The 12,909-nt window shown below is 32.8% G+C and overlaps 1 protein-coding gene across 1 annotated transcript in view; it reads left to right on the plus strand.

Annotated features, from left to right (window-relative positions):
* Positions 1–446: 446 nt before the first annotated feature.
* HELRODRAFT_81201 (hypothetical protein) overlaps positions 447–12,909 on the plus strand; it is a gene marked incomplete at both ends in the record, with an annotated part of 59,901 nt that continues 47,438 nt past the window's right edge. Inside the window, one exon of the mRNA XM_009020840.1 lies at positions 447–653. Within this exon, the coding sequence (XP_009019088.1) occupies positions 447–653 (207 nt within the window). The remainder of the gene's footprint in view (positions 654–12,909) is intronic.

The following is a 12,909-nucleotide window of genomic DNA, read 5'->3' on the forward strand; positions in this document are numbered from 1 at the left end:
AAATATATATATATATATGTGTGTGTGTGTGTGTGTGTGTGTGCGTGTGTGTGCGTGTTTGTGCTTACTAATCCAGATGTGTGTGGGTGATTAATGAAGCCTTCTCGTTAAAATGTTAATTAGTCAAACAACAGCCTTCTTCTAAATTCAATTTAAATATCAAATTTTGTATAAAATTACGTTTGCTGGTTATATCTTCCATGCAGCAGAATATATGAAGTAATGCCTGTTGCTTATATAATATACAACATGTAATAAGAACGGGCATAATGGACGATCGGACGTGGTCTCACAGCTTTGTGATCGTGCATGCTCTTAGATGATTATTGATAATGTAGGCGGGATTTTAATGAGTGACGTTAGAAGCACAACAGGACGTCTATTTTTTTAAAGTTGCAGTATTCCAAAATGGCTTTTAAATGATTATAAAATAATGAAGAATCAATATGATTCATATTTTCCATGTTATTTTAAAAATTTATTTAATTTTATGGATATCATTCAATGTAACAAGAAGTAACCCTTATGCTAAGAAGTTATACGATCAACTGATACGAAAAAAAGGGTACAGTAAGGTCATCAGACCGGTTTATAACACTTCTGATAAGGTTATTGTTGAAATTAGTCTCAAACTTTCTCAACTGATTGATTTGGTTAGTACTTAAAATTACATTATTTAATAAATTCATTTTCTAAATAAATAGACAACCTGAACATTTTCCCGGTGCTATTTTATGACGGTGCATTTTGCACTCCTACACTTTGTTTAACAAGTTTATTTCATGAAACGTAAACACGGTCATAAAAAAGGATTCCAAAAAAGAAAAGAAAATTTTAAATAATATGGAACCTTTACATTGACAAATAAAAAATAAACAAAAATAAAAGTAAACAATAAGCTAAAACCATGTTCAAATAATTAAAAGCAGAATTTGTATGTCCAAAAATCCGATAGGATGAAATAATAACATTGTTTTAAACAAAACGAAACGATTTAGCAATGCGCAAATAAAAGATCACATTAAAAATATGAAAACATTAAAATGAAAACATTAAAAGCCTGTAAAAGGAATAATTGTAAACTATTATAAGGTACACTTCCGTAATTAAAACAAATATATAAAATTCGTTCTAAAAATAAATAAGAAAGAAACTGTAGAACAATGTCTGAAAGAATGATACTTTTCATTAAAACAAAGCTAAAAAAAATAAATAAATATTGCACGCTGAAAAATACAAAAAATCATAAAACAAAAATCAAAATCCAATCCGGGGTGCCAAATTAAAAAAACCAAAAATACACAGATACAATCATATAACATTAAAGGCACATGTAAAATTTTATTAAAACATAAAAATAGATTATAAAACCCAAAAATATATTAGATACAAATAGTTAAGATAAACATTGAAGAAAATTTTTTAATTTATATTTAAATGGGCGGTAAATATTGGTAGTTTAATATAAATATATTAGATAAATATAGTTTAAAAATATATTAGATAAAAATAGTTAAGATAAACATTGAAGAAAATTTTTTAATTTATATTTAAATGGGCGGTAAATATTGGTAGTTTATTCCATATATGCGGTTATATATAAATAAATAAATATATATATATATATATATATATATATATATGTGTTATATATTTAAAAGCCAAATATATTGTTATAACCATTACAAATATATTCGCTAGAGGGCTAGTGTCGTTAGCTCGAGACTGAACTAGAATATTCCGAGAGCGAGGTATCTAGGACGTTTTAGACGCGTTGGTAAAACGGTTATTCAAAGGCATGCAAGATATTGAATGGTTGTTGTTGAATATTTGATTTTAGAAAGCGACTGATTGTTAGTGTTTTTATTGTATTTGCAATAAACGTTATTGAATTGTTAACCGAAAAGCAATAGTTTCCGAACGTTAATTTGAAAGTTTGTTTACATTAACAATTATTAGTAAAATTAAAATTTGTTGATTTTATATTAATTAATTCTTGTTCTGTAAATAAATAAATCGTTAATTTGACAGTTATATTGTATTTATTTTTCACTGGGATTAAACGAACTTGTCGTCGACCGGCCAGTTATAACATTGGCGTCAGAAGACGGAAAATAGGTGAGCATCGTTGTTGAAAATTTTGACGAAATTACATAAACTTAAATTGGTGCAACTCAAAAAAGAGTTACAAAAACGAAATCTTGCTACAAGTGGAAACAGAGGAGCATTGATAGTACGCTTAACGGAAGCCCTTGTTGATGAAAACAAGATTCCAAATGAATTCGAGTTTGACGATCAGGATGTTAAATTGAAAACAGTTGTAGACGCTGTGGCAAACATCGATTTGATGGCTTTACTTTGAACGATATCATCAGAAATAAAACAAGAATCTACAAAAAGTGAACATCAATCAACAAAAATTGAACAACAATCAACAAAAGTTGAACAACATGATGCTAAAATGATACAACAGTTGAAAGAACTCATAGATCAATTCGATGTCAAAGCTGAACGACAATCGGCAGTAATCAATGCAACACTAGAAAGCGTCAAGTTAAAATTTGATCAAAAGTTTATCGGGCTCGAACAGAAGTTATCTTGCAAAGTAGATAAACTTAAACAAGAACTAGAAGAAACTAAGAAGATAAACTTCAAACCTGCAAGCCACGTGACCGCAAAGACATGGAACATTTATCAAGCCCAGTTTGAAGCAGCAGTAATGAATTATAGCTGAAATGAAAGAGAGCGTGCAACGACTCTTGTTGTATTATTACGAGGGTCAGCAGCAGAAGTTTTCCAAACGATTCTAGAAGACCATTCCAACTGTTAAGTCCTGGTAAATGCGTTGAATTTACGTTACGGTGAAAAAAACATAAAGCAAATATATCGGTCCCAGATACGAAACCGGTCGCAGCGACCTGAGAGTCAATACAGCAGCTGGCACAGGATATTGAACGGTCGACTCTGCTGTCTCAACCTTACGTACGACCCACAACACAGAAAAGAAACTGCATTGGAAACGTTTTTAAAGGCTGTTCGAGATTCGGATCTTAGACAAACCCTCATACTAGCGGACAAACGCAACCTCAAAGACGCCGTTGCCTACAATCTTATATGCAAATCAGCAAAACAAGCTTCAAAGACTGACGTCACACTGCACCAAATTTGTGAAGAATGTTCATGTCAAAGAATGGTTCTAGAACAGAAGGGTCAGGATTATGATGAGCCAAAATGCTGGAATTGTGGAGAAAAAGGACAATTACGACAAAATTGCAAACAACGCCATAAAAACAATAACTGTTGTGAAGCAACCTGGCACAAACGGTTAGATGGTGACCCCGCGTTACGATCGACTGCCTGAAACAAGGAGACAGGAAACTAATGAGAGCCAATTTCGCGGGTTAGATGTTTGGCTGGTAGAATTGACGCCCCTAGTATCATGATTAAGGTCTACAGGCTGCATCGACGACAATACGAACTTTGGTTAGATGGCAATGCTGGTTTACAAAAATGTTTAATTACGATCGACACGGGAGCAACGAGGTCAATTTTACGATTCGATCTGGTGTCCAATCTAAAAAGTGAACAGCTTCAGGGGGAACAGCGCCCGTCTACGGAGAAATTTCTTACACTGTTCAACAGGGAGATTTAGCATTCGAGGGCACATTCGTAATAGAAGATATCCCTGATGAATGCATTATAGGCGTTGATTTTCTAACAAAACATGGTTTTAAAATTGATTTAGAGAAACGCGTCCTTAGATGAAGATATACGGAGATAGTAATAGGAACTAGCGAGGTGAAATATCTTTGTATAACAATCGACGGTGATACTGAAGTACCTAAATCATCAGAGAACATAATATGGGCAAAAATAATTGGTGATACTGAAAACCCTGAGGACCATCATTTCTACCTGGTTGAGCCAACGACGACGATAGAAATTGACAACATTGTTATTGGAAAGAGTCTCGTAAAAGCAAATGAAAATGGCTTTGTTTCAGTTTGGCTTTCGGTGTTAAATTTGGTAGAACATTCTGTTGCAATTAAAAAGGACCAAGAAATAGGCTTTTGTCATTCTGTAAATATCGTGAAGTCTTTGGATATTCAACATCAGAATAGTGGTTGGCTAGTCGATATGAATAATCTTGAAAAGCTTAAGAGGGTCTATTAACTGAACTCAATCTGGACCAGGAAGATTGTTCTAAGGCCGAAAATTTGATAGCGGATTTTGTATATGTATTTTCAACTGGATCAGGCTTGTGGCAATTCACTGTAACGCCGTTTGGACTGTGCAATGCTCCAGCTACGTTTGAACGACTAATGGAATGCGTATTATAAAGTCTCACTTGGGAAACATGTTTTGTCTACTTAGAAGATATAATTGTTTTAGGAAAGTCGTTCAACCAGGTTGACGAAAATTTACGAGATATATTTTTGAGACTTCAAACTGCGAACTTAAAGTTGAACGTTAAAAAGTGCAAATTGTTTATGAAAGAAGTGAATTACTTGGGATATGTCATATTTTCCAATGGAGTGAAGACAAACCCAAGTAAAATAAAAATGGTAAAAAATTGACCAACTCAGAAAGATACAAATGATTTGCGCAGTTTCTTTGGAATAGCTATATACTACCGAAGTTTCGTAAAGGATTTTGCATAAATTGCACGACTCACTGGAAATGATCAAGCGTTTGATTGGAATGAGTTATATGAAGTAGCTTTTGAACAACTGAAAAAAGAATTATGTGAAGCCTCCTTGTTAGCATATCCAATCTGAGGTAAACCATTTGTGCTAGATACGCATGCAAGCAACTTTGAAATTGGAGCGGTTTTGTCACAAATTATTGATGGAGAAGAAAAAGTTTTGGCTTATTACAGCAAAGCCTGACCGTAACCACTGCGTAACCAAAAATGAGTTTCTAGCGATGGCCGTGACAACAAAACATTTCCACAAGTACCTCTACGTACAAAAATTTCTTCTTCAACGGACCATGCAACGTTAAAGTAGTTGCTTAATTTCAAAAATCCAGAAAGACAGGTGCACGATGGTTTGAACGATTACAAACGTACGACTTTAAAATTATGCACCGTAAGGAACATCCCACAACAATGCCGATGCTATTTCTCGTCAACCTTGTTCACTAAGTTGGAAATACTGCAGTCGACTGGAGGAGAAAATACAAACAGAAGATGAACGAAAAATTACAATAACGGCAGATACAGTATGGACACCGGAAGAACTGGCCAGCGCACAGTCTGCCGAAAAAGACATACGCGATGCATGGAAAAAATCAAGCCAGCGACTTGAATGGTAAGACATATTTAGTTTGGTTGGTCGGTAAAGAACTACAGGGCTCAGTGGGACTCCTTGCATTTGGAAGATGGGTTGCTTAAACGGAAATGGGAATCAACATCGAATGCAGATTGTTGTATCTAGAAAGAAATTCGCAGAAGTTCTTAAAGAAATGCATAGTGACTCACCAGGAGGACATCTTGGAGCTAATAGGATGCTTGACAGAATACGTGAGAGGTTCTATAGGTTAAAGCTTGAAAAAATGTGGAAGTTGGTGTCAAAAATGTAGTATGCGCAAAGTCCCAAAAAGAGGTTACGAGAAAAAATTGCTCTCGATATTACCTGAATCATTTGATTCAGGCCAAAATGACCAACGTCAAGTGGCCGACAGTGTATCCGATATCAAATCAGGAGGCTTGTACCGTTGCTGAAGAGATTGTAATGGACTGGATTAGCCGGTATGGTGCTCCCATGGTTACGAGGTTACGAGAAAAAATTGCTATCGATATTACCTGAATCATTTGATTCAGGCCAAAATGACCAACGTCAAGTGGCCGACAGTGTATCCGATATCAAATCAGAAGGCTTGTACCGTTGCTGAAGAGATTGTAATGAACTGGATTAGCCGGTATGGTGCTCCCATGGAGCGGCATTCAGACAAATGTCGAATCTTCGAGTTGCAACTGTTTGCTGAGTTGTATCAACTACTGGGTATAAAGAAGACAGAAACAAATTAATTCTATTCTCAGTCAGATGGGATGGTGGAACGTTTCAAGCAAGTACTAACTGAACATTTGGTTAAGGTAGTTGACGAAAACAAAAAAACTGTGATCGACGAATACCACTGTTTCTTATGACATATCAAAGCGCCATCCACACAACTACTAGAAAAACACTCTCAAAGATTTTTTGGAAAATACAATAAGAACCCTAGCTGATATAAAATATAGCGTACCACCTGAAGCCCAACAATCAATAACAGATTATGTGGACAATCTCCGTCAGCTGTTAAAAACATCCACCAGTACACGCGCCTGAAGTTAAAAAAGAATAGTGAAACAACCAAGACCCGATACGTTCAAAAGGGAAACACTGCTGGATTTAACGCCGACGACACTCATCAGAAAAAGGAAAATCTCCAAAGCTTCACGAGGTTTGGAAGGACCTTATCAGATCATAACCCGACTGAACGATATCGTCTACAAAATTCAAGATCATCGGAAGCCGCCGGCTATAATTAAGGTTGTTCATTTGGACGACGTTGCAACAAACTCTGTTCGGGACAAACAGAACTGAAAGGGGGGCAGTGTTATAACCATAACAAATATATTCGCTAAAGGGCTAGTTTCGCTACAAACGCATACATTTCGAGGAGGAACTTGAACCTTCCGACAACGAGATATCTAGGACGTTTGAGAAGCTTTGGTTAAACGGGCATTTAAAGGCATGCGAGATATTGAATGGTTGTTGTTGAATATTTGATTTTAGAAAGCGACTGATTGTTAGTGTCGAAAGAGATATTTGATTTTTGACTGCGTTGTGTTTTTATTGTTTTTGCAATAAACGTTATTGAATTGTTATTCGAAAAGCGACAGTTTCCGAAAGTTAATTCAATATTTTGAGGACATTAACAATTATTAGTAAAATAAGACAATTTTGGTTATTAATTAATTTTGGTCCTGTAAATAAATAAATCAATAATTTGGAAGTTGTATTGTTTTTTTTTCACTGGGGTTAAACGGACCGGCCAGTTATAACAATTTATTTATATTAAATAGTCGGGTTTTAACAACGGAGACTTTTAATTTATTTTCACAATTAGATCTTAATGGTCTAGCCTTATTATCATATTTAAATGAGACATGTAGGTGACCGTCTGATGTTATTTATTAGAAGATTATAAACAATTTTAAAAATAAAACACAGCATTTGAGATTATTAATTTCAAAAATTGATAAAATTTTAAGTTTATTGAAAAGGTTTTGTTTATTTGAAATGTTTTGAAAATTTATAACTTTTAATGCTTTTTGGGCATTAAATAAAATATCCAATTAAGTTTTAAACGTGTTACCCCATATTAGATTTCTATAATACAGATGTGGATACATTAAACGCGTAATAAATTAAAATTTTATTTGGTAGAAGATATTTTAATTTGTTCATTATTGCATGATGAAATCAATATGTTTTTAAATATTTAATTTCTTGTCTATCACAAAACCTAATTTTGAAACAAATTCATCACAATCACGATTTAAATTATTAAAAATCATGTACTTAGTTTCTTAATGTTTATATTAATTTTATAATAAATAGACCAAGTGTGCAGTCTGTCTAAACAATTGTTTGTACAGACGTTCAAGCTCTTTATATCTCAGGAGGTGGTGACCAATGTTGTGTCATCTACATAAATGATGAATTTAGAGATTTCAGTTGTAGTGATGATATTATTGATAAAAGATATTAATAATTTTTGGCCCAGAATTTTAATTAGTGTTGATGAAAACCAATAAAATATTAGATATAATATAAATAAACCATTTTTGTTTTCCGTATCTATTTAAACGCTCATATGATAAAATAAAATTGCAAGTTAATTTTAAGTTAAAATTAAATACTGATAGATAATGTAGAAAATTACAGAAATAGGTAAATATGCTTTTGTGCAAGTGTGCCAAAATGAACACAAGTCTTTTATTCAAATTGAGCGTGTTTAAAGCTGTTATTATCATCATACATCATTAATATTATAAACGTACTATTTATGATAATAAATCCGACTCCAAGTTCCGAATTCAAGAAAATGTTTTTAACTTTTGCATCATAACTTCACCTTGTTATCAATACTAAAATAAATACTTTAACAAACACTTAAATTCTGTCAATGCTAATTTTTATAGTATAATTACTTTATTTTTATGTTTTAAAACATGCTGAAAATATTTCAACTTTTGCATCATAATTTCCTTTTATTATCACTACTAAATGAAAAAAAACTTTAAACAATCAGTCAATGTAATTGTTTTTTTAGTAAAATTACATTATTTTGATGTTCTACAACATACAGAAAAAAATTATTCACATTATTAGCAACATTTTCAATATTAAAGATGATTGCTTATTGCTACGTGTATTTGTCTTCACAATTATAAAAAAAAAATTGAAAAATTTATTTTAAATAAATAAAATTTTTTGAAGTCAGCCCCTAAAAAATCCGACTTGGGAAATTATTCAGCAAATTACAATCAATACTAAATCACTTGTATGTTACAATGAATTAACAGCGTTTCTGTAATTTAGGGTTGATGAGTATTGAAAAAATTGGACGAGTTCATTTGCCAAAGAGACTTTTGTGTTTCACCATGGTAGGGAGGCATACAATCACATTAGAAAATGATGCACACTATTCCTATGACAACAACAGTGAAACAATTAATCTGCGGTAACTATAATCACATCCGTCTGAAAACATTCTGAAGCTATTCTCACTAACATCAGGCAACCGCAAAACAATATACAACAGAAAATACCTTCATAGCTATTAACTCGACAACTGATGTCGAAAAAAAATGATGCAAACACCTACCGAAAATGACACAAAATCTATGGTTTGTTATTATATATATATATACATATATATATATATATATACATATATATACATATATATTAGGTATAAGGCCATTACTTATACTATTTTTATCAAGTTCTATCGCTATAGCATGTTTTGTTACTATTGTTGTTGCTACTTTTTTGTTCTTTACGTTCTATTATTTTCAGGAAAATGGAATTTTTATATCCATTATTAATAAGTAGTTTAGTGATTCTATCTAGTTATGTTCTCCTGCTTTCTATATCAGAAGAGTGCGTGCAGGCTAGGTTTACAAAAGCAGAGATCGTGCTCTCTAAATATGTTGACAACTTCCCTATTGCCATTGAGGCATAAACCTTTGTTTGTTGCTTTGGTGTAGATTGAGGTTTTAAATTCATTTTGCACATTTTGTATTAGTACGTCTAGGAATGGCAGTTTGTTGTCAGTTGATTTTTCCATTGTAAACCTTAATTTAGATGAGTTTAGTCGTTATAGAAATCTTGCTATTTGATCATCGTCTTCAAAGGTAACAAAGATATATCACACAGTATAAAAAAAATTATTTGATCATCTGGGCACAACCACAACATATCAATTTGAACACCGAAGATGGTATAGGAATACCGAAAAAAGCTTTTCTGTTCTATCATGCATAAAACAAACCAAAACTTTGGTTTTGAACTAAAAAAACTTGAAAATGATATACGATCAACCGTTAGAAAAATCGAAAAGTTAAATTGGAAGTTAACTATAGCCGAACATGTTGTGATTATCATCAATATAATATGTATATATAATTTGGATTAATACTATCAGACAATTATTGATGAAAATCACGGCATAACTAACTATAACTAACGCCGAATATATATATATATATACAATAACAATCAATTAAAACTCATCATATATTACAATACTAGTCGTACATCAAACCTCGTTATAAGGAATAGTCACAATCAACCAACACCTACGCTAGAGAGGACAAATGTTGTGTACCGTTTTATGTGCCCTATGCCACACAGTGTTGTGGAGAGTTATATCGGTCACACACGTACTACTCTCTCTCGTAGACTTACAATGCATATACAGGACGGTGCAATAAAGAACCATATGGTTAGTGAACACCATATGCCTCTCACCAGGACCATTTTGGATTCGAATACTACGATACTTGACACTGAAATGCATCCTGGTTGACTTAAAATCCGTGAGGCCCTGTATATCAACAAACATAAACCTACTTTAAACAAGCAATCAAGCAGTTTCGACCACATCCTACAACTATTTTCTCAATACCGGGATCAGGCTCTACTGTGTAACGTTGTACGTGAGCAACCGTACATGCCTGTATCACCACGACATGAATATCATTCGCAGGCAGACAGCTTTCTACCGGTCAATACACAATTTAAAAGTGTACGTCGGAAATCTACTACACTTACATCTTTAACTACTCTATTACAGTCTTAATTAAATTAAATTCTCATTACATAATTCATAGTACATTTATCGTATTTCATTTTATTTACTAACTTATTTATTTTAGTTTATTTTATTCCTACATACATTTTATAACCACATAATCTTAGTTATGCATTTAATTTGTGTAGAATATACTTAGCGTTCCATAATATTTTATACTAGTGATTACACCACATTCATCACACACGTATTGTTTATTTTCTATTCTTCCAACTTTCCAGCTTTATTTTCATTTTATTTTACCTTTTATTAATTAGTAACTTTTATTTAATTTCATGTTTTAGTATTAAATTTATCTTTTAGGTTACATCCTTCGCAAGGTACCATTTTAACTTCACTTTCAATTCCAATTTTATTTTTAATATCTTATCTATCATGTCCGCTAAATAATTTACATAATTCGTTTAATTCTCATTTATTTTAATTAAATTTCTTATATTTCATTGGTTTTAGGCTCTGATGATGGCTACTTAGCCGAAACAACGTTGTCAGCTTCTAATATGTCACAATTTCACAATAAATATGAATGTCAAAAACTACGCTGTGTTGAGTCCATAATAAAAAAGTTGATAAATGCAAAGTGGGCAAATAAATTTAACAAAATATATATATATATACATATATATATATATATATATATATATATATATATATATATATATTAGGTATAAGGCCATTACTTTAATTCCATTTATTCACAAACCTGGTTGACAAAATGGCAGCCAAAACAATTGTTTCGGAAAAAATTATTTCCAATATTTCTAGTAACGCTCGAAATTATGTAAATTATGAACTTCTATTCTATGTCGTTAATAAAATTGCCTATTTCGAAAAAGCAACTTTAATAAAAAATTGTCTCTAACATTACGAACCCAGCTTCATTGCCGAGTCGAAAAAAATTTTGATTAGTGACGTTATAAAAGTTGGCGAAATGACAAAAGATCTACAATGTCGTTCAACAATCGTTTGAACCATGTCACTTCACGAGCTGCTTCACTTGCGGCAACGATTTCTGCTTCAGTAGTTGAAATCGCAACTGAGGGTTGACGTTGGCTAAACCAACTGATCACGCTTCCTCCAAACATACAGATTACACCTGATGTCGATCTTCCACTAGATTTATCTCCTCCATGATTTGCATCACTGTAGGTTTTAGTGTATTGTTTTGACCAGATTTGTAAACAATACCGACATCAGCTGTGCCTTGCAAATATCTGAAAATTTGCTTGACTTGTGCTACATTGGACTTGCTGGGTTTCTCCAAACTTCTGGATGCTACTCCAACTGCATATGCAATATCTGGTCTTGTTCCCGTCATCAAGTACATCAATGCACCAACTGCTGATCTGTGAGGAAATTTCACTTCCTCATGTTCATTTTTGTTTTCATTAAACTCCTCAGATTTTGTAATCGGAGTTGTACAGGATCCCAAACTTTTCAAGAATCATTCTTGTATAGGATGACTGACTGACATTAATATTTCCCTTCTCATCTTGATTAATCTCTAATCCAAGGAAATATGTTGCAGGTTTAGATGTTATCTTGAACTCTGACTTTAATTCTTTTTCAAATATTTTTAGTTCTTCTTTATCGGTTCCTGCAACTAGTCCATCATCAACATACAGTGCAAGTATGAGTTTCTTTCCTCCCTGTATTCTAATGAACAAACAAGTATCTGCATCGCTTTGTTTGAAATGTCTCTTTTTCAAGAATTCAGCAAAGCGTTTGTTCCAACATCTTGGAGCTTGTTTAAGTCCATAGAGAATTCGTTTGAGTTGACAGACTCTTCCTGAATTATCTTTAAAACCTTCAGGTTGCTCCATGTAAATATCTTCATCTAGTTTGCTGTATAGGAATGCTGTTGACACATCAAACTGCATGAGTGACATCTTTTCATTTGCAGCAACACTTAATATTGTTCTTATAGTTGAACTTCTGACTACAGGACTATAGGTTTCTTCATAGTCAATTCCCTTTTTCTGAGAAATACCTTTTACCACTAGCCTGGCTTTAAAACGTTCAACAGAACCATCTGGATTGTGTTTTACCTTGTAGATCCATTTGCATGGTATTGCCTTATGACCTTTTGGAAGACTTACCAAATCTCACGTTTAATTTTCCTTTAATGACTGCATTTCACTGCTCATGGCTTTAAACTATTCATCTTTTTCATCACTTTGAATGGCATCTTTGTAGCTCACTGGTTCAAGTACTTCACATAATGCAGACATAACGAAAGGATCATAACGAGATGGCTTTTTGATATTATTCCTGTCACGTAAAACTATACCTTTGGTCTTTTGATTACAACAGTCAGATTGATCTTCTTCATCAGATGAAACTGAATTACAGTTGTGAACATCTTCATCAGTTGAAATATTTTCTTTAATCAAAGTTTCTTTATTTTCATCTTTGATTTCAACATCAATCGAAACTGTATCATCTGAACAACTTTCTTCTTGCAAAATCACTGAATTTGGTTTGACAACCTTCTCATCAAAAATAACATCTCTTGATCGATGCATTTTATTTCCTGGA

This window comes from Helobdella robusta (assembly GCF_000326865.2).
Source record: "Helobdella robusta unplaced genomic scaffold HELROscaffold_29, whole genome shotgun sequence".
In the NCBI taxonomy this organism is placed as follows: Eukaryota; Metazoa; Annelida; class Clitellata; order Rhynchobdellida; family Glossiphoniidae; genus Helobdella; species Helobdella robusta.